At 36.0% G+C, this 23,538-nt stretch overlaps 1 protein-coding gene across 1 annotated transcript in view; it reads right to left on the bottom strand.

Moving 5' to 3' along the window:
- CYP7B1 (cytochrome P450 family 7 subfamily B member 1) overlaps nt 1–23,538 on the bottom strand; it is a 175,829-nt gene that overhangs the window by 26,887 nt on the left and 125,404 nt on the right. Inside the window, exon 2 of the mRNA XM_078072335.1 lies at nt 5,172–5,308. Within this exon, the coding sequence (XP_077928461.1) occupies nt 5,172–5,308 (137 nt within the window). The remainder of the gene's footprint in view (nt 1–5,171; nt 5,309–23,538) is intronic.

Genomic DNA, 23,538 nt, shown 5'->3' with positions numbered 1-23,538 from the left:
CTCCCCCTTGGGGGTAAGGATATGGGAAGAAACTATGAGATTCATTTCAATTAAAAGAAATAAAACCTAAATGTGGAAAAACTGGTTCCAGTTAGCAGCCAATTATTAATAGTTTTTTTTAATGAGCAGTTATTACAGGTTCTTTTTAAAAAATCATTACTGATTAGTTAAAATCAATTTATTTGTAGGTAAAATTCTCACTCTTCAAGGCTCTTTATACTCCAGGATCTGTATTTTCTCCTTCTCATTCTTTTTTAATTTCTTCAACCTCAAGGCATTGTGTTTTATTAACTATCTTTCTGAGTAAGATGTGGATTGCTTTAAAATAGACATTTTGATTTTCTGGATTTTACTTTTCGAGTGGGTTTGGAAGTACTAATAACCCTAGAGATGTTAGTTGGCTTTCCAACTTTTAATCTTCAGTATAAACAATTTAAGCTAAGTTTTCCAAAATTAATATTAATTTAAACCATCTGTCCACCATCTGCTAATGTGAGATGCAAAACCAGAGTTTCTTTGTAATCTTTAATCAGACAGTTAGGAAAACACATATACATTCATAAAATGAATTTAAATTTCTTAACAAAGGAAATCTGAAAAGTTATTCTGAAGGCCATGTATTCTTGGAGTGAAATTAACTTTTACTCCAGTGTGATTTTATGTAAATGAATACCAAGTGTCGATAGGCAAGTTGCCTAGTTTACCAAGATCACAAGGTAGAAACAATATCCATTGTCATGTTTTCAAGAGAGAAAAGAATGCTGTCAGTAGTTGATATGAAATATTGATTTAAAGAATATCAGAGTTTGTATTTGTCTAAAATAGAAATGTCAAAATGGGGCTCACTTCTGCAAAAAAATATAAATGTATATAATACGTAATATATATAATATATAACATGTAACATATATAATCATCTTTTGGGGCAGTAAATTTAAAATGGGGTCAAAATTTTTAATGTCTTCTTTGCCAATAATCTTATTCTCTTCCCTTTTCAGAGCTGACTGGGTCTTAAGATATTAACTCTAGCATTCCTGTGTAACCTGCATTGATCCTTTACTAACTCAGCACCTTTTTACTTCTTTCCAAATTACTTCTTTTAGGAAGGTGGAGCTACATGATGCAAAGTACATCAGTAAATGTAAAAAAAAAAACAAAACTAAATCATTCACCTTGATGTCTTATATACAAAAAGTTTGACATCTGGATCATTATAAATTGAATTTTGATGTTTTCATCTCAGATATTTGGTGCTTTACAGAGGCAACATCCATGGGAATTCAGAACAACTACTTGAGTACTTAGATTTAGAAATGCCTGTCAGCAAATATGAGATAAATTTGGATTTTAAAGAGATTTTCCATAATTATAAGCTTTCAATTTCCACGCTTAGTTTGTTCTTCAATAGAATTTTTTAGAAGGTCAAGCTGAAAATATTCGTTGGAAAGCGGAATGTGAACCAACTTTTTATTTTATGAAGATGAACACATTACATACTCCCCCTCTTATTAGGGAGATTTCACTAGCTGTTGACAATGATGTACAGTGGTGCTTCACTGGCATGACATCTAGGGAAAACGACTCTGCTACACCACCACACAAAACCAATTAGAGAACTATTTTCTGCGACAGGTCACGAATTTACGGGGTTTCTCATGAAAAGATGTACCTTTTAATTTCTTTATTAAGATGACATCCGTGTCCCTTGAGACTTTTGGGGATGACAATCATTTGCTCATCATGCAAGAACATACACTAACGGAAATCACATTACGGGACAAGGGTGGAAGACTCTGGTCCCTTGTTTCACATTTCCAAAGGTGCTATTTTGCAAACTGATCATTAGAACCACATACATTAACAGGATAACTTGACAGGAATCTATTCAAACTCTAGTAAGAAGCCAAAGGGAAGTGGTAGTACATATTCAACCCCTGCTTGTGTACTGTTGAGTTCAAAAACATGGCCATGGTCAAATTATTTGGACATCAGAAATTCAACAAGCTTCTTAGTGTCTAAGATTAAGATATCAAGTATCAGCAGAAATTGGTTGTTTTTGAGCAGTGAATAAAATTATTCAACTCGCCACAAGTTTTTGCTTAATCAGCTTAGATTATTTTTGTATGACATATTAAAAGGGAAAACTGAAAAGTTTGCTAATTTGTCATATCTATTCATAAAATTTAATTTTTTTTTAAGTAAGAGTGACTTTCTTTTTTTTAAAGTGAATAATAGAGTTTTGTTATTATGAAGCCAAAAGCTCACTTAGAATAAAAGCACCAGCTATGGCCTTTATTTGTATTATAGTAAGTATTTCATCAGCTCTAAGGTATTGGGAATATCCTCATCAAATATTTATTGTGAATCAATCAGTGCTGAGCTCTGGTCTAAATTTTGGCAATAGAGGAACTGAAGAATAATGAAGGGAAATAGACAAATGAATTAGCAATAAATTCACAATTTATTAAATGCCATTACAGAGTGATACTGAGAGTAATGGGAGCCTGGAGAAGAGGCGTCAAACACAACCAGGGAGAAGAGATGGTCAGTGAAGCTTTTGGAAGGAAGTGATATGTGACTATGGCCTCAAAAGATGAATCCATGTCAGTCATCTTTTCAGGAGGACTCACAAAGAGAAGACCAGCACTCAGGCAGAAAAAACAGCAAGAGGAAACATAGGCACAAAAGGGCATCGTGTGTGAGGAGGAAATTTCAAACAATTTGGTGCATTAATAGTGCATTAAGGCAAGCTGTAGAAAGAGATGAGGCCAGAGAGGTAGGAGGTGCCCAGATCTTGGGAAGCCTTGTGGGGATTACACTACAATTGCTCTAAGATGCATGATTTTTTTTCCATTTCAATTTTTCTGAAATCAGAGTATTGGGAGAGACTTGCCAGGCAAAGGAGTAAGTTGTGAGGAAATGGATATTGCCTGTTCATTTGAAAACTCAGCCATGCTGACAATGTCATCCAGTTGGATCATTGTTTTTTCTCCCCATTACATTAAAATGGCAGCACTGAAATGAAGTTGCTCTGTGTACAAAAGGTTGCTTCTGATACTCAACAAAATAATTACAGTAAGAAGAAATCACCTAAATTCTTTAGGAATAGAACAGAAAATTCCAAGGCTGGTTAGAGAAAGATGAGAAGGGTTGAGCAAAGAAAGGGGCATAAGTAAAGATGACCTAGATAAGGAATACTCAGAGTCAGTGAAAGAACCAGAAGGTGCAGTATCAATAGAGTGAAGGAATAGGGTGTTTTAAGGAGGAATGAGGGATCTGCATTGTCAGACCAAGTAGAGAGGTCTAGTCAATGAAGGTCCATTAATGGCCTCAGCAAGGCAGACAGAAGTATGGGCAGCAAATGTAGGAAACTCTCTTGAAATATTGGGATGCAAAAGAGAAAAAAAAAAAAAGAAATGAAAGGTAACTAGAAGGAGAATATAGGAGAAGCATGGTTTTAAGCTATAGGTAAGGATCCAAGAGAGAAAAAAAAATGAAGATATATGTGTGGGAGGAATAAATAAACACCAGCCCTGTGGAGGCAGGAAGTAAGGGTGATGGGGACAGGTAATGGATTTTCTTAAACGTTCTTTGAAATTAGAGAAAAGGTAGTGAGGAAAGTTGTGAGACACAGGAATATCTGGTAGATATGCGAGGGTCTGAGTGAGATGATACCTGATGCCTTCATTTTTCTTGGGAAGGAAAGGAAGGAGAGTGAACTCTGTTGCCAGAGCCCAGTGAGAAATGGGGACCTGGAACACAGCCTTTCCTGCCCTCCCACCAGCATGCCCAGCCAGAAGTCAGAGGACAAAGAAGTGAGGATAATCTAGTCTGTACAGATCAGACTTCTGGGACATAGGACATACAAAAGTGAAGAAAATGGATAGCTAGCCCAGTGATAAGCTGATGTGGAAGACTGTGTGCTAAGATGGCCACAGTAAATTCTTTCTATCTCTACCTGTGCTCCTTTGCAATGGGACTCTGCCATTCTCCCAGGAAGTGGTGGAGTGTATTTCCCTACCCTTGAGTTGGGGCTGGCCTGTGACCGCTCTGACTAATAAAATGTGGTATAAATGAGGTTTTGTAATATCTCAGCCTAGGCCTCAGGGGGCTTTACAGCTTTTCTTCTCACCCACCTGAAACACTAGCTGCCATGTAAGGACATCTTGAGAATGAAACATCCTGTGTACAAGGAGGCCCAGCCAGGCATGTATGTGATGAGGCCGTCTTGGAACATCCAGTCCCAGTTAAGCAGTCAGATGACTCAAGCCACAAAAGTGACTCAGGTCAGACTGGTTGCTTGAAGGCATTACATCTAGGGGAGGTTTGTTCTACAGGAATAGATAGCCGATACAGCTGGAAAACATGGGCCTTCAAGGAGGATGAGTGAAGAACATCCCAACTCTTCCTCTCAGCCCTATAATGTTGGGATGTTTAGTGATCTTGCTGCCGTTTTCTTTTTTCTTTTGTAAGCATTTTATTGAAGTTAGAAGCATAATACACTTTTTAAAATTAAAAATACATTCTATAGCAGTGGTTGCTAGGGGCTCAGGTTGGGGGGAAAGTGGCATGAATATGTGGAACAGAGGATTTTTAGGGCAGTTAAACTATTCTCTATGATAGTGAATAATATCCATTGAATGATGGATCCATGACACACATTTGTCAAAACTTGAAGAACTGTACAACGCAAAGGTGGACCCTAATATAAATCACAGACTTTTAATAATATATCAACATTGGCTCATCAGCTGCAACAGAGTATGGGATATAATAAGGAAAATTCTGATAAAAGGAAACAGGATATATGGGAAATCTCAGATCTGATCAATTTTCTTTAAACCTAAGACTGCTCTACAAAATGAAGTCTGTTAATGCATTCTAGCTTTTATTTCTCTTTTAATCATTCTTAAAATCAGACCAAGCCAAACCAAACCAAAATCACAGGTGATGGCAGGAGAGTAGGGTTCCCTAAGTACCCTCAAGATCTTTATAATTCATTTTTTACTGTGAAAATCACTGTATTCAAAAACATAGTTTTCTTTTGTATTGGTCTACAAACAAAACAATAATATAAATATTCCATATTTTGTCTATAGAAAAATGTAACAACTTAAGGAACAATGGGGAACTTATGATTTATGGAAGGTACTTATAGAAGTGTTGCTTACCTCCAAGGAGAACAGTGAAAGTGTCACCATGTTGTTTTTGAAGAGTTTTCATGAAACCTAAAGGATCCTTTTGTAATTTCAGGGCCTCTCCAAGGTAAGGAAGCCAGCCTTTTATCAGTGGAGGCTCACCAGGTCTCCTATAAGAAAAATAAACAAACAAGAAAAAATTAAGTCCTTATTTTAATACATATGGGTTATTAATCCAGCCTAGAAGTAAATGGATGAATTACACAACTTTTTTCAATTATTTTATTTAATGATTATTATATAATCATAGATATGAATTTATTGAGCCCCACCAGTATGTGACTTTGGGGTAGACAGTTCAATTCACAGCTTTTGGTGAGCAACATTTTTGAGAAATTGTATCTTGTAAGACCCAAATGGCTGGCTGAAATGACAGCTACACTCAGTAAACATTTTATGTATGAGAGCTCTTGCTGAGTGTTAGATGTCAGGTAGTTTACTTGCCAAAGTAAAGCTCTTTGTTATCAGATGTCACTTTAGACTGGAATTATATAATTAGAAGAGCAGTCAATAATCTTGAAAAATCTTTTATGCTGTTGAGAACAATAAAAAGCTCAACATTATTTCCATGAAGTATATCTTGTTGTATTCTTTTATACAGTTTTTTATTCAAATTACAAAGGACTAGGAATATTTGTTAAATTTTAGAAGACAACATATGAAACACATTCAGTGAAACACTGAAATACTGTGAATTAAAAAACAAGTTTCTTCTTTTTTGACCTATAATCTTAGCAAAACTGGACTTCAAAATTTCTTCTTCTTCATTTATTGGTGAGCTCAATCTGATTTAAAGTAAAAAAAAAAAAAAAAAACCAAGGCCATTTTATCCTAGAAGGGATTAAAACAAATATTCAAGAGAACTCTGATGATTCTCTAACCCATCTGTGAAGATGACTTACACTGTAGGCAGTACAACCCATTCTGATTAATCACAAGATATTAAGAGCTCAAGACCCAATCAAAGATCAAGATTATGATCATATTCAACATGGAATTTTATGTGGTTAGATTAACCCTATCAAAAGCTTTTATTTTCCCACAACCCAACATGGTAGAATTAAACTTAAAAAATAAACATCAGATCTTTCAGGGGAAAAAAAAATAAACTAACACAAAATAAACCCAAGGTATGATAGAAATAAAGGAAACAGATATCAAAACTCTCCTTTCTGTTTTTAGAAGACAACTGATTTTTATACTAATTTACAAATGTGTGCTATTATTTAAATATATGTACTTAGAAATAGGAAGACAAGAAACATCACATAAAAATGTGTATCTTCTTCTTCCTCCCCTTCTCTGTTATTTTCTTAAATGCTAGCTTTACCAATGGAGACTTGCTTTTTTGAGAAATACAAAAGTGTACCAAAAAGTACAGTAATAGTTAATTCTATATCCAAAGATTAAACAAGAGATGACATATACGATTGTAGAGTAGGATCTCTAAGTCAGAAATTGCCATAGCATTCAGGCTCTCAATCAATGGCTTCCAAATTTTGCAAGTGATCTTAGTTCACAAAATTTCCTTTCAAAATATTAACTCTCTTCCTTGGTCTATTTTTATCCTGTTTTGTTTAATGGTGCTTGGATGTTGCATTGTGACAAAGATTTTGAAAGGCTTTTTGTCATATCATAATTTAATGCAACTAATTTCATCCTCTATGCTCTGTCATTTGGTCAAAAGCTGTATTCTTCATGGATTTCCGTGGGGGGAAAGGATGGAACTCAGAAATCCAGGGGAATATTAAGTTAATGTTCAGAGTTAGGGAAACAGATTAGGAAGCGGTTTTATTGTTACAAAGATGAGAGGATCATCATTTCTTACAGCTGTGTTCATTTTGGCAGCAATGAGCTTAAAACTATGAAACACCATGTCACAACTGCATATTTTCAGGAAAAAATATAGTGCTACTTCAACTTATGACCTACCGAAGACAGGCAACAGAAATCTGTCTTCATCAGTATATTTGTAAAAATTATTTAGAGAGGAAAGACATCATCATAATGGTCCAGAAAGACCTGCTGACATATGGCACAGTGCAAATACTGCTATTTGTCTCTCTCATGCTCTGTGACTTTGAAAATGAAATGTCCACTGCCCACTGCTGAGTGAGGGGATGGGATGCCTAATGCTTGTTGGGAATGATCAAGTCCCAAACTTAAAAGGAACAGGTTCTGAAGCAATGGTGGGTAACTAAAAAACAAAGAAAAACAAAAAACACCCTGAAAACAAAAAACAAAAATTGTGGTCCACACCCCCTCTCAATCCCACTTGAACACTATACACTTCCTCAAATATCATCTTTACTACTTAAGACACTAGCAGGACACATCTTGTAAGTAATACAAATTAAAGCTTACAAAGTTTCTTAATAATTAAACCCAAGTTCTATGCATAAACGACTATCACCACTTGCAATTTCTTCCATACAAATAGTGGGACACATCTTGAAGTTTGTGAAAAATGTCAAGTACGGTCCAAATTTCTCTGGAAGCAAATAGTGGAGAAGAGTCTAAATACATAAAATGGCTATAAAACATAAGAGATGTTTTAGTTTTCCTTTGGTTAAAAAGAAGCATATAAGATTTGAAGAGGTGAACCAACATAGAATACTTCGTTTTTAATAATAGTTGCAGTTTGTCTTTATGCTATACCTTTAGTTAAATAAATAGGGAAAAGGTTTGGCTAGTGCCCTATCACACATCATTCCCTGAGACATTTAAAGCCCAGCATTTTCCACAGCAATCTATACATGTCAAGTAATTTCTTCTATTCCACTTTTCCTGGGATCATTCTAGGCTAGGAGTCCGAGTTACGGTAACAACCTTCTAAGTAAGTGATGAGCAATCTTTATACATGTACACCAATTCAGGGAAAAAAAAATTATGTGTTGATTAAGTTTCTGAAGACATAAAATATTTGTATTAGGTCATCTAATATCTGTAACAGTACCTTAATAATTTTTTTAATTTTTCCTAATTAATAAAGATTTTCTTTTGTGTAAAATGTGTGGTTAAAATGTCAGAAACTACACAACTGATGTGCAATGCAGTATCTGATTATAATAGTGACTTTTTGAACAAACTTTTGGTTGAGCAAAGAACTTTTGAAGCTGCCATTTTACCTTTCCTGGACTTACTTTAGAAGCTACTTAATTGGAAAATATAATTTGGTTCATACTGTCTTTTAGAACTGTACTTTTGAAACGTTCTCTATTCTTCCACTCTTCCTTGGCTTCAATGCAGGCATGGGGAGGAGTCAGTCGGTAGAAGGCATGGCAGGGTCTTGGCATACTGGCAGCCTCTGTGAGAGCTCATGTGGGGCCAAGGAAGCACAGAACCACATGCATTGCTTTGCCTGGAAGCTAGGAGGGATTATCAAGTGGGGACACTTGAGTAAAGGATGCAAAGATGGAGGATCACACTCAAAGTCCTGGCCAGGAGGCATACTGGGAAGCCAAAGATGATCACATGAACATCTGTACTACAGGACTTTCCAGATCAACAGAAAGGAAGGGGAAGAGTTCTCCTCCTAAATCTCATTTAATATATATATATATATATATATATATATATATATATATATATATAGGATAACAAGTTTTAAACCCGAAGTGACTGGAACTACTTTTCACTAGAAATAGTGTTTTCTGTCATCAGTAGAAATCAGTTATAGAAAAATAAATTTGTGCACATCTAATACTGGGGAATTTTAAATCCAGCATACAAGTTATGTAGACACCCAGTTGTTGTTTTAACTTGAAAATGAGAATGATAATATCAACCTTAGAGGTTTACCATTCAGACTGAGAGAGAGTCTTTGAAAATAGCTAGTATACAGAGCGGGATTAGTTTTTCCAACTATTCATACATTGTAAGCAGTTGTACATAAGTGGTTTTGCTCTCCCATTCTCTGTATGAACGGTTTTATTTTTCAACCTTCCTTGTTATCTATATAAGGAGTTTGGAAGGATCACTCCCATCTTCACCACAAGAAAAAAGCTGAACAAACTGAATATCAACAACTCCTCTTAGATTCATTAGAGAATTGATGCTGCAGGGCAAACCATTGCCCTAAAAGCTATAGAGACAGGTGAATACAGAAAATCATAGTTTACTGGGAGCAGAAGCTGCTGCTATAGCCTTTAAGAGAGACACTGAAAAGGTAATTGACTAATTGCTGGAGACTGAGCAAGGACTAATTTGTGATATAAAATCTTCTAAGGGCCCAGACTTATTAGGGCCTTCACAGTGCTCACACAAGGAGAAATAGATAATCTGAATTAGTGTGCATTTACCAAATAAATTGAGTCAATAATTTATAATCTTCTAAAGCAGAAGGCACCAACTCTAGATCTCACTGGTGAATTTTATCAAACATTTAAGGAAGAAATATTACCAATTCACTCTAATCTCTTCCAGAAAATAGAAGCAGAGAAAACACTTCCTAACTCATTCTATGAGGCCAGCATTACCCTAATACTAAAATAGACAAAAACATCACAAAAAAGGAAAATTATAGATCAATAAACATAACATAGATGTGAAAATCCTCACAAAATAACAGTAAGTTGAACTCAAAAGTGTATAGAAAGAATTATACATTAGAAGCAAGGGAAATTTATTCCTGGGATGTAAGGCTGCTTCAACATTCAAAAATCAATTAATGTAATTAATGTAATCCATTACCTCAAAGGGATAAAGAAGAAAAATCATCTGATCATGTCAATAGATACAGAAATATTTGACAAAATCTAACACCTATTCATGATAAAACTCTCAGCAAACTAGGATTAGAGGAAACTTCCTCAACTTGATAAAGAACATCTACAAAAAACCTTAATGCTAACATCATACTTAATAGTGAGAAACTAGATACTTTCCTGCTAAGATCTGAAACAAGGCAAAGATGCCCCTCTCACCACTCCTATTTGACATTATACAGGAAGTCCTAGTTAATGCAGTAAGACGAGAAAGGGAAATAAAAGGTATACAGATTGAGAAGAACTAAAACTATTCTTGTTGCAGATGACATGACTGCCTATATATAAAATTTCAGAGCATCAACAAAAATACCCTTCTGTAACTAATAAGAAATTATAGCAAGGTAGCAGAATACAAGGTTAATACACAGAAGTAAATTGCTTTCCTATTTTCCAGCAATGAATAAGTGGAATTTGAAATAAAAAAAAAAGACCACTTACATTGGCACCCATAAAAATGAAATACTTTGGTATACAAAATGTGTACAAAATCTACATAAGAAAAACTATAAAGCTGTGATGAAAGAAATCAAATAAAATTTAAATAAGTGAGAGATATCCTATGCACATCAGTAGGGAGACTCAATATTGTCAAGATGTCAGTTCTTCTCAACTTGTTCTATAGATTCAATGCAATCCTGATCAGAACCCCCGAAAGTTATTCTGTGGACATTGACAAACTGATTCTAAAGTTTATATGGGAAAGGAAAGGACCCAGAATAGCAAATATGATATTGAAGGAGAAGAACAAAGTGGGAAGACTGATACCACTCAACTTCAATACTTACTATAAAGCAACAGTAATCAAGACAGTGCGGTATTGGTGAAAGAATAGACAAATAGGTCAATGGAACAGAAGAGAAAGCCCAAAGTAGACCAACACAAATACAGCCAACTGATCTTTGACAAAAGAACAAAGTAATTCAATGGAGAAAGGATAGCCTTTTCAACAAATGGTGGTAGGACAACTGGGCATCCTCTTGCAAAAATATAAATACAGACACAATTCTTACACCTTTCACAAAAATTAACTCAAAATAGATCAGAGACCTAATTGTAAAATACCAAACTATACAACTCCCAGCAGATAAAATAAGGAAAATCTAGATGACCTTGGGGCTGGCAATGACTTTTTAGATACAATATCAAAAACACAACCCATGAAGGAAAAAAAACCTCATTAAAATTTAAAAAATTCTGTTCTGCAAAATACACTGTTAAGAGAATGAAAACCCACACTTCAGACTGGGAGAGAAATCTTTGCAAAACACATACCTGAGAAAGGATTAATAACCAACATATACAAAGAACTCTTAAAACTCAATAAGAAAAAAAACAATTAAAAATGGGCAAAAGATCTGAACAGACACCTTACCACGGAAGACAAACAGATGGCAAATAAACAGATGAAAAGATACCCCGCATCATGTATTCTCAGGGAATCGCAAATTAAAACAATAACGAGTTACCACCACACACCTATCAGAATGGCCAAACTCAAAACATTGACTGACCCAAATGCTGACAAAAATATGGAACAACAGAAACTCTCATTGCTGGTGGGAATGCAAAAGGGTACAGCTACTTTGGAAGACAGTTTGGCAGTTTCTTATAAAACTAAACATACTCTTACCATATGACCCAGCAACTGTGATCCTTGGTATTTACCCAAATGAGCTGAAAACTTGTGTCCACACAAAAACCTGCACACAAATGTTTATAGCAACTTTATTCAGAATTGCCAAAACTTGGGAACAATCAAGATATCCTTCAATTGGTGAATGGATAAACAAACTGTGGTAAATGTGGTTGGTAGAATATTATTCAGTGATAAAAAGAAATGCACTATCATGCCACAAAAAGACATGGAAGAACCTTAACCACATATTGCAAAGCGAAAGAAGCCAATCTGAAAAGGCTACACACTGTATAATTACAACTATATGACATTCTGGAAAAGCCAAAACTATGGAGATTATTAAAAGATCAGTAGTTGCCAGGGGTTTGGGGGAGAAAGGGATAAATAGGTATAGCACATGGGATTTTTAGGACAGTGAAACTATTTTGTGTTACTATAATGATGCATCTATGTCATTATACGTTGGTGAAAACCCATATAATGTACAACACAAAAATGATCCCTGATGTAAATTAGGACTTTAGTTAGTATTAATGTATTAATATTGGCTCAACTGTAACAAATATACTATACTATACTGATATTAATATTTGCGAAAACTACAGCGGGTGGGGAGGGGGTATATGGGAACTTTACAATTTCAGTATTTCTGTAAACCTCAAACCGCTCTATAAAATAAGGCATATATATCTATATAGATATAGATATCTATACATATAATAATAAATTTTAAGCAGGAAACTAATATGAAGTTTCTATTTTTTAAAAAAATTAAGGACATTAAAAAAAAGATGGGCAATTCTAAGGTATCAGTATTGGGCAGTGTGTAAATTGATAAAAAGTATTTTTTTTTAAGAACTTATTTATTTGTTTGACAGAGAGAGACACAGTGAGAGAGGGAACATAAGCAAGGGGAGTGGGAGAGGGAGAAGCAGGCCTCCCACGGAGCAGGGAGCCCTATGCGGGGCTCGATCCCAGGACCCTGGGACCATGACCTGAGCCAAAGGCAGACACTTAATGACTGAATCACCCAGGCGCCCCTAAAAACAAGTATTTTTTAAGAGTAAAGAGTTCTAAACTGATGGTTGCCAGAGCGGAGGTGGGTGGGTGGATTGGTGAAATAGGAGATGGGGATTAAAAGAGTGCACTTGTCTTGATGAGCATTGGGTGATGTATGGAGGTGTTGAATCACTGTATTGTACACCTGAAACTAATATTACACTGTATGTTAACTAACTGTAACTTAAATTAAAATTTTTAAAAAGTGTAAAGGTTCTAGAATCCAAAAAGTAAGAAAATTGCTGTGGATTATCCCCAGTCACAATAGGCCCATTTCTTTCTATGACCTCATAAAGAGCCATTGTTAAAGAATCCCAAGCATCTATTTAAGACCTTGGAGGGGCTGAGGATTTTGTACCTTCTAGCTCAGGAAGCTGGTTTTCAATGACCTGGGATTTGACCAAAGTTAGTTTCTTCCGTGGCACTGTAGGGTTTTTATCTATTTTGCATATTAATTTTTTCACTTTTAAAGAAAAAGTGAAAAAATTTAATAATTCTTTTTAATCATTTTCTTATTCTTTTTTCTTTATTTTTTTCCATTTTTAAAATTTAGTTTGTTAATGTTTTGTTTACCTTTATTTTTTGTCTGACACTGTCAATTTCATCATAAAGTTCAGTTTTTCAAATGGGCCTTGAAAGTGCTTTTCTTTTGAAGTAAACTGGATCAAGTTTCTCCCCAGCTTTTCCCAGTTTCAAGCTGACGTTGGGACACGCTGCCTCCAAGTAAGTGCATCATGCTGCCAGGCCTCTCAGCCATCTCTGCTGAGGAAAAGACTTTATTGGCAACTACCATTGGCAAGGATATATTTGCCAAGGTGAGGTTGGCCCAACACATTTGGGAAAGAGATGGTCATGACAATCATTAATGAGTTAATCTTGTTAACTACCTTATAAAATCAAAATAATGAGGGCCTTGGATCACTCAAACATTGTGAAATTATTTGAAGTGATGGAGACAGGAACAGTCTACCCTATCATGGAGGTAGTGGGGAAGAGCTATTCAATTACCCAGTGGATCATCACAGCAGGAAAGAGAAAGAGGCCCCAGGCAAATTCAGCCAGAGAGTGTCTGCTGCACAGTATTACCACCAAAAGGGTATTGTCTATATACCTAAAGGCAGGAAACCAACTACTGGAAACTGATATGAACATCAAGGTTGCAGACTTTGGCTACAGTAATGAATTCCCCTTTGGCAATAAGTTGGATGCCTTGTGTGGCAGCTTCCTTATAACGCCTTGGAACTCTTTCCAGAGCCAAAAGTAAAATGGCTTCATGGTAGATGTATGGAGCCTAAGAGTCACCTTATATACTCTGGTCAGCAGATCCTTGCCTTTTGATGGACAATTTAAAGGATCAGGGAAAGCATTACTGAACAGAATATACCATATTCACTTCTACTTGTCCATAGTGTTAAAACTTGCTCAAGACATTTCTTATCCTCAATCTCACCAAGAGGCGTGTTAGAGCAAATCATGAAAATTCCATGGATGTATGTGGCTTATGAAGATGAGGAACTAAAGCCTTACATGGAGTCACTCCCTGAGTAAAAAGACCCTGGTGGACTGAGTTGATGGTGCTCACTGGCTTCACAATGTGAAGAGGGGTGGGTAGAAGCAATGACATGATGTGAGGCTGTGAGATTATCTGCCTTGAGTCCCTTTCCACAGACAGAGGCACCATAGGCCACCATATGACACTCACAGAGTCGGTCAATATTGACTTTTCAGAGAACTTTGTTCACAGTGTATCTTTAAGTGAATAAAGCAGTTAAGTAACCATAGGCATAATAGCATATTGTTTTCCTAAACAAATATGGGAAGGAATATAAACACAAAGAGAAAGGTCTGATATGCCTTAAGATGTCAATGGTCATTATTGCTGGTGGTGAGATTACAGGGGTTTGATAACTGGTATCTTCTAATTTGCATGACACTTCTTTTGAAGAGTATTTGCCATTTATTTTGTAGAATGTCCCTCAATTTGGGTTGTCTGATGTTTTCTCATGATCAGATCGAGTTGGTAACATTTTGGGGAAGAATCTCACAGAAGCAATGTGCCCTTCTCAGTATATTGTTTTTTAAATTAAAAAAAAATGCTATTTTTGTGTTCGAATTAAAGCCACGTACAGAAGGTACTGTCCTCTAAAAAGTAGTTGATGGCAAAAAAGTACACTCTACAAATGAATCCAAGACTGATTCTATAAATGAGCTCTACACTGCTAATGAGGTGAGCAGAGAAACAGCCTGAGATCCACCATAAGGACAAGCAGCACCCTCCCCACCCACACTCCAAAAATGCAGAGCAGACACTGGGGTCACACTCTGTAACTGCACCAAACATGGACGCGCAGTGCCACCTGGGATACGCTGTTACTTGCACCAGGGGCCAGGGGACATACTAATGAGGCAGGCAGAGTTGATTTCTGTGACAGCCAGGAAAGGGAGGAGTGCTCTATACAAATGGGGTCGCAACCAGTGGACTATGACAACTGGGTTCCCTGATCATCTCTTCAAGGCTGCACTTGGACAAAGAAACATTGTGGCACATAGCACACTGTCTCCACTCCCTCACAAAACCCCAGGGCATCTCATGCCTACAGTTAGGGAGTGGGTTAATTTTTTCCCCTTGTATATGATAAACCATATATTCTTTAGGACTCTTGATTCACATGTCAAACATAAATGATCTGTTTAGTATTTGTTTACTGCAAGAATCAGAACTACTGTAATCTCTTTTCAGGATGAACATTAATCCAACCCTGTCTAGAAAAATTATACAATTCATTACCATAAGTAATCTCTATTGTACCCTGTGCTTAACCTTCACTTTCCCCCAGTCTTATAATCTTGCAAATCCACTGGTGCTGTGTGATTGGCATCTGGTGTTCATACAACCTCTGCCTCACAGAGAATAAATGAAAAATCCCTAGATAAAAATGCCACTTTTCAGTGATCCAACCCTCTGCTCTTTGGTAACTTTTGTACCACTCTAGAAAGTTCTGTTAACTTTGCAGCTCATAAATAAAGCCTTTACTCTTGAAATGTTTTGGCTCTATCAGGATGGCAACTGACTTAAAACTTGATTTAATTTCCCGGTAGCAAAGGTATCACTGTTCAAGCACTTTTAATCAAAGCATTAAATGTAATGGCAATGTAAAAGCAAGCAATGCTGAATGGTCACAAATTTCTCCACTATTGGCATGGAATCATAGCAAAACCAATATGAACATGGCTATATCTTCACACCCTGAGAGTAACTTTTGAAGCCGTATTTCAGTTGAACCTTTAGCTGTCAGCTCATCTATGTGATTGTGTGATCTGAACAAAGCTTTGTCTGTGGAATGTGCCTTGTAAACTCAATTCCATTAGTAGATTTATACTAATGCCTTGATCAAGTGAGTGACTTGTAAGTGCTTCTTTGGATAAGAAGCCAAACCACATCCATGTAGGATTTCGCTCAGAGAAGTCTCTGATTGAGCTTTTTTCTTTTTAAATCTGGGAGGAATGCCCAGGTTGGCACCAGTGGAATAATGTCAAGACATATTAAAAAAAAAAAAAAAACCCACAACTATCACTTAAAATTTAACTGAGTCTCAAACACGCCCCACAATGACCACAACACCGGAAGACGTTTTTTAATGAACTTGACCCTGGGTTAGCAGGGCATAGTCCAAGCCCTCATCCATTCTCATGGGCACTGCTACAATAGCTTCCTGATTGATCTTGCCACACTGCATGGCTCAGGCTACCAGCTACCACCAGTTTGCTGACTTTGGCCAATTTACTTAAACTATCTGTTCCTCCGGTTTCTCATCTGTAAAATGGATATACTGTTGTACTTTCTTCATGTAAAACATAAGCTGAAGCATGTAAAGAACTGAAAGCAATGACTTGTATGTAGGAAGCACTCAGAACGTGAACTACTATTATTATTATATTAATATTATTGATCTCCACATCACTACCTGAGATCACCTAAAATACAAACCTAATTGTGGCTCTCTCCTGATTTCTCTTTCCTAAAAGTTTTCAACTGAGTACCAAATTTTAAGATATTTTTTCATTTGCTTGCATACTTCCTTTACTTGCCTAATTTAGGTATTAGTTTAGGGCTGCAATATATGATTTGCTGGTCAGGGGTGGGGCACCAGAACCATCTACCCACCTGGAAAGTAACTCTAACTTCTCGGGCTTTGTATTCTCTGGGCAAACGCTCTTAAAGGATCAAGTGGCTCAGAAGAGCACTGTATCTTAGGAGAAAGCCAGTCAAGAATGTTTAAACAGCCTAGACAATTCCGAAAGACGGAAATCGATTCATAATGGAAAGTTATTTCAACTCCCTAATTAAAATAGAAAACCATGCAACTGAATTTGTAATTTCTGAGATGATCAGTTGCTAATTTATTTTACAGATGGGATTTGATTGGACTTCATGGAAGAGATATCAATTCTATTAACTCATCATTTCTTACATTTGATTAAATTGTTTGATTTTGAAATGTTTAATAAAAAATCAGAACCCACAGTTTTGTGGAAACTGAATTATACCAGGGGGCTAACCCAGAAAGCCTTAGTAATGACAATATGGAGATCAATGCCCACATAAATGCACAGTCAAGTTATCAACTGACATTTCAACAACCAAAGCCAATGAAGAAACAAAGTTCCAAATTCTGAAGGTTGACTAAAATAACCAAGTACAGCTTATCAGAACCATAGGAAAGGCAATACAAGGGTACTCCAGTTTGCTGAGGTGGGAAGCTAATAAAAAGCCTGAGGGCCATATGCTACATCTGCTTCAGAACGCAAAAATTCATAACCATATTTTACATTGAGTCAACTATTAGCACAGCAAAAGCTAATAGTATCTCTATATTTGTAACATAGCACATGGCACTGAGAATGGCAACGTTTTGATTTTATCATGAATTAGAGGGCTTTTCAAAAGGAAAAATACTACTTGTTTCCAAAGATTGGTTCCTACCTTTGGCGTATGATTTTAGGTTACTGCATAAAAGGAGTGTATGACTACCTCAGGAAATCGATCATCACTAATATTACAACATGGAACACAGAAGACGCAGCATCATATTTATACACAGAAATTCCTAAGGTTTGCAAATTCTAAAATTAAAGATAATCCCTTGCTTATTTTAAACATAACGCTTGCAGCTTCCTTTGCTCATGCTACCCTCTCTTATGTGCACCCTCCCACTGTTTTGTGAAATCAATTTTCAGTATTTATACCATAATCATCATTAAAGTGTGCTCAATTGCTTTGTTTTTGTGTTTGCCTTGTTTTCTGTGTACCCATCACTAATTCTTACCAATCTCTTTCAGTACTCTCTAAAATCTCTCTCAATACGGTCAGACATATGGCCCTGCAATTTCCATATAGCTCCTCTCCTAGTTTCCATCAGTTTTTCTTTTGCTCTATTTAAGGACTTTCTTGACTTAATCTCTTTCACAGATTATTTTATTTCTACTCTTAGATTTCTAATTTCCCAGAGTTCTTTTGTGCTCTCTGATTACACATTATACAAATTAAATTCCGTTCTTGTTTTATGAATGCAATTTCTCTTATCCCTCTAAGACTAATAAATATAATTTGGGGGGGGATTTTTTTTTTCTGTCTCCAAATTGTCTGTTTCCTCCAAGTCTTTGTTTTTTTTCTGTTTTGTTGTTGTTGTTGCTGTTATGCTTTGCTTTCTTCAGAGTCTCATGATCCTTGGCTTTCTTTCAGATCTAAAAACAAGGTTGTGTGTGTGTGTGTGTGTGTGTGTGTGTGTGTGTGTGTGTGTTGGTGGGGCTGATGGACTTCACCATATTGTGATTGGAAGGGGACCTAATCATTTTAATGAGCTACCCATCTTTGCTAGTTAAATGGATGAGGCTGTAACTTTTCATGAATTTTAATTTTGCTTTGGGGACTTGGGAATAGAACATAATACACAACTATCTGTAAACACATTTCCTGTAAAGAGTTAACATTAACCAATTTTGAATTTGTCTTAATTATAGTTTTTTGGAGGTTACTGCCAAAGTCACTTGCAGTTGTGTTTGTAGATAAAAATTTTAGAGTTCATTTTTATTTACAGCGGTGAGAATAGATGGAAGATACAACAATATGAAAGTCTGGCATTAGAGGTCAGAAAAGAGGGACAGATGATGGGTTCTACAGTTATGCAAGTCTGTCAGTTAAAATTGCAGGGTGGAGTAAGGGATTTTATTATTTCACTGTTCCTAAAATTAGTCCAACACTCTTGCAAGTGATATTATCTTGTTTCAGGGCTAGAAGGATTAAGGAGAACTGGCAGAGGAAACTGAAGTACAGATATATTCTTTTTTTCTCATGGGAGAAGTGTGTGTGTGCGCACTAATATTTGAACTGTGACTTAAACAAAGTGATGCCAATGTCAGTAAAACATTAATTCTTTCCACAGACCACCCTTCATATGGCAGATGTCTTAATTCCCAGTACAGTAAAAAGCATTAAAAAAAGCAAGGACTCATATCCCTCCCCTTCTAGTTCCTTAGATACTTCATCCCTCCTCGGAAATATGTGAATTTTGACGGGACTCATTCATCTATAGGAGGTGTTTTTTCTTTCCTCTATAAATAGGGTACAAACTAAAAAAACAGAAGCCACCATTTGAGTGGTAAATAACCATTCTACCATCTTGAGAGCTTATAGGTAACTACTCAAAATAGTCATTTAATGATTGTTTCAAAATTTATTCTGCTTCTTTCCTAGAATTAAAAATTCCATTCTGTTATTTCCAAAGGATTTCATGTAAGCATGTAAGTATGTATATATATGCACATTATTTTACACACACTATTTTACATAAGTACAGAAATGCATATATATATATGTATGTATTAATGGCAGGGAAAGTACCTTAAAAATTAGGGACAAATATAAAGAAGTCTTATAATTCTGTAATAAGGAGACAATCCAATAAAAAATGAGCAAAAAATCTGAATATTTCACCAAAGAAGATATACAAATGGCCAATAAGCACATGAAAAGATGCTCAACATCACTAATCTTTAGGGAAATGCAAATTAAAAACTAAAATGAGATACTACTGCTCACTTATTAAAATGGCAAAAATCAAAAAGAATGATTGTACTAGTGTTGGCAAAGATGAGGAGAAATTGGAACTCTCATACACTGCTGGTGGGAATATGAAATAGTACAAACACTTTGGAAAAGAGGCAAGCAATTTCTAATAAAGTTAAATGTACACTAACGGGACAACTCAGTGATTCCAATTCTAGGTAGCTCTTTACCCAAAAGAAATAAAAACATATGTCCACACAGACTTGTATGTGAATGTTCACAGGTGCATTAATCATAATAGCTAAAAATTAGAAACAATCCACATGTCTATGAACTAGTGGGTAGATAAACAAAAGGTGGTCTATCTATATAACAATATTATTCAGCAATAAAAAAGGAACAGACCACTGATGTATGCAACAACACTGATAATCCTCAAAAGCATTATACTAAGAGAAAGAAACCAGGCACATAATTTTAGTTATATGAAATTTCCAGAAAAGATAAAAATAGAGGCAGAAGGTAAATTAGTTCTCCCTTGGGATTGAGGGTAGGAGCAGAAATTAAATGCAAACAGCCATAAGGAAACTTTTTGGATGATGGAAGTATTCTAAACTGGATTGTGCTGATGGCTGCACAACTATATCAATTTACTAAACTCATCAAAGTGAATGAATTTCATGATATGTAAGTATCTCAAAGAGCCTGCTGAAAAAAATGGGGTATTTTGTATGATTAGTTAAATATTTCAATTATCGGCATGCCTGGGTGGCTCAGTCAGTTAAGTGTCTGTCTTTGGCTCAGGTCATGATCCCAGGCTCCTGGGATTGAGCTCCAAGTCAAGCGCCACATCAGGATCCCTGCTCAGCGGGGACTCTGCTTCTCCCTCTCCCTCTTACCCCCCTCCACCCCTCTCTCATGCTCACTCTCTCTCTCTCTCTCAAATAAATAAATGAAATCTTTAAAAAAATTTCAATTATCAGACAAGTCTTTAAATAAAATGTATCATGCCAAAATCTCCTTTAATGATTTTGCTGAGCCATCTATATGACTTCTACAAAATTCCCTAGGTAGAACAAGGTCTTGAAACTGGGAGAGTTTGGATTTTACAAATAAGAAAACAGAATCAGAGAAGTAAAATAACTTGTCCAGTCACACAGCAACAAACCAACAAAAAAAGATCACAGTCCAGGTTTCCTGACTCACAATCCAATGATTTGTTTTTCTCTATACCACACCATCCAAAGAAAGATAGGCACATGTCAGGGTTAAGGGAGTCCTGACTTTCTGAAATCAGATTTTTCTCTTTTCTGATATGTTCTGCACTTGCAATGAGCCCAGAGGTGATAATCCTATAAAGTAAATAAACATAAGATGTTATCTCCCATAGGGCAACTTCTGTTTGTGGCTAAATGAGCCAAGATGAAGAAACACTTCAAATAAAAGACTCAGCTGGAATAACATAGCGAAGAGGTTGCTTAGCTTGAAAGGGAGTCTGGCACCTAGCCACTATGATTCATAAACTATAATGTAATAAACTTGTATGAACAAAAATCTAATTTCCATATTCAACGCTGGTTACCTGAATGAGCCATATGAGAGCTAATTTTTGGAAACAACATTAATTCTCTGGAAACAAAATGAGCCACTTGGTACCAGCCAGAGTTTGGTAGCTAAAGGGTTTCAAATTCTACCACGTATCTGTACCTATTCTGCAGCTGCAGATTCCGAGAGGTATCTCTAGAAACTTCTTAAATTGAATCTTAGTCTAGCTTAATGTCTGCTTTTTAAAATCACCTCCAATTAATCAAAGCATATTAAGAGGCCAAACATTAGGCATCTGAAGCATAAGAAAAGATGAGGACATGTGAGTCTCAGAAAGTTTTCGTCTTCAATACCATCAACTCAGAGGGCTGCACTGTTTGTAACAAAGTGACGGAGACTGAAGGATTTGTGGCACCAAAGTCTTTAGAGACTAGAACCAGCAGTATTTACCCAAAAGGACTCTGGCAAACTAATCCTTACCAAAATCTCAGTTAACCCCTGCAAAAAGTGAATTGAGGACTTGATATCCCTTAAACATAAATTTTTAAGGAAATTGCTTTAGGGCTGTGATAAATTGCAGTAGTGTTCAACATAACCAGTGTTCCTTCCTGTAGGAGCACTATTCATTGATGCCTTATCAATGCCAGGCTTAAGCATGTGACTTTCTTTGGCCAGTAAACTGTGAGGAGTGACACATGCCACTTCCCAAGCAGAAGCTTTATGAGCCATCACATGGTTCCACTATGTTCTCATCCTATTGACGGGTTTAAAAATATCCCACACCAAGATTCTCCTTAGATTTGGAACCTGGAATGAAGACTATGACTCATGGTGAACATAAAGATTGAACAAGAAATAACAACTTTCAGTTGTAAGCCACTTGGCTATTTGTCACTGTAGTCTTACCTAGCCAAATATGACTGAAACAACAGTTAAACAAAAAAAGAATGTTCTTATTAATGGACTACATGGTACTTGGCAGATCTCACACTGCAAGATAAAAATGTTGATATATACTCCCATCATCCTAGACCAATGTTTTACAAAGACTTTTGATCCAACATGTACACTATGTGTATATACAGGTATACATATATGGATTTGTAGATCTATAAAGTCACAAAACAATACTTACTCTTGTTATGTGTGATGTACTCTGTTATTTTCTCTTCTATTTACATTTTTAAATGTTTGCTGGAACCCACTAAATCCATTTCAAGTCCCATTATTGGGTCACTATCCATTATCCTACTTTCTACCCATTGTCTACCTTGTTGAATGATCCTTAAATGTGTCTTCCTATTTTTCTTTTTCTCCTAAATTTTAATCCAATAGTACTTGACCCTGGATTCACCATAGAACCACCAGGAAGATTTTTTTAATATACTGCTCCCCAACATCAGTGATGGTGATTTTTAAAAAGTCAACATTTTAAAATGAATTGCTGCAACATACATTTAATTATCAACTTTCATATAAATCATTTGGACATATATTTGTTTTATATTAATATGCACGCTTCTGTTCCTGAAAATCTGCCACCTTAATTTAACCTTCATCACAGGGGGTCCTGAAATTGTCTCCTATTTGATCATATGGCTCCCTTTAGATGCCAATGATTTCAAATAAATTTTGGCTACAGGTAGCAATCTCAATTAGTTGGGTCATCCATTAATCAATGGATCAATCAATTCATTAATTCAAACAATTACTGTGTACTCAATTTGTGTCAGACACTACTCTACATGACAAGGGCACAAGGAAGGATAAGAGACACATGTGAGAGCTCAGTGTTGATGGAGGTAGGTGTTAGCTAGATATAAAAAGATAACAAAGAAACACGGTAATGACTGTGATGACAGGGGTTACTACGGATTACATATTCTACTTGTAGCTCACTTATTTTGATTTCAGATTTTCAGAAGCTTCCATAATTCATTGTTCCTTACCATTACTCTCTATTGAATTTAACACCCTCGTTCATGCATCTGCTTCTCTTCCCTGTATATCTGGTGTCCATATACCCTCACCAAAGGAATACTGCTACTCAATAGAAATACTATGATATTTGCTGATTGTACCTGTCCTAGCCACATAAAATTATGCTCAAATCCCAAAATAAACATGCGACTCCCAGAATATATTCACAATCCTGCAGGATGTACTCACATTTTTTTCTCAACACATGTAATTAACACATTATTTAACTTCTGTGCTTGCTAAGTGGTGTTTCGATGGCCCCTCTCTCATTACTATCTCTGTATT

The sequence above is a fragment of the Halichoerus grypus genome, chromosome 5, assembly GCF_964656455.1.
Source record: "Halichoerus grypus chromosome 5, mHalGry1.hap1.1, whole genome shotgun sequence".
Lineage (NCBI taxonomy): Eukaryota > Metazoa > Chordata > Mammalia > Carnivora > Phocidae > Halichoerus > Halichoerus grypus.
This window is presented reverse-complemented; position numbering and strand designations above follow the sequence as displayed.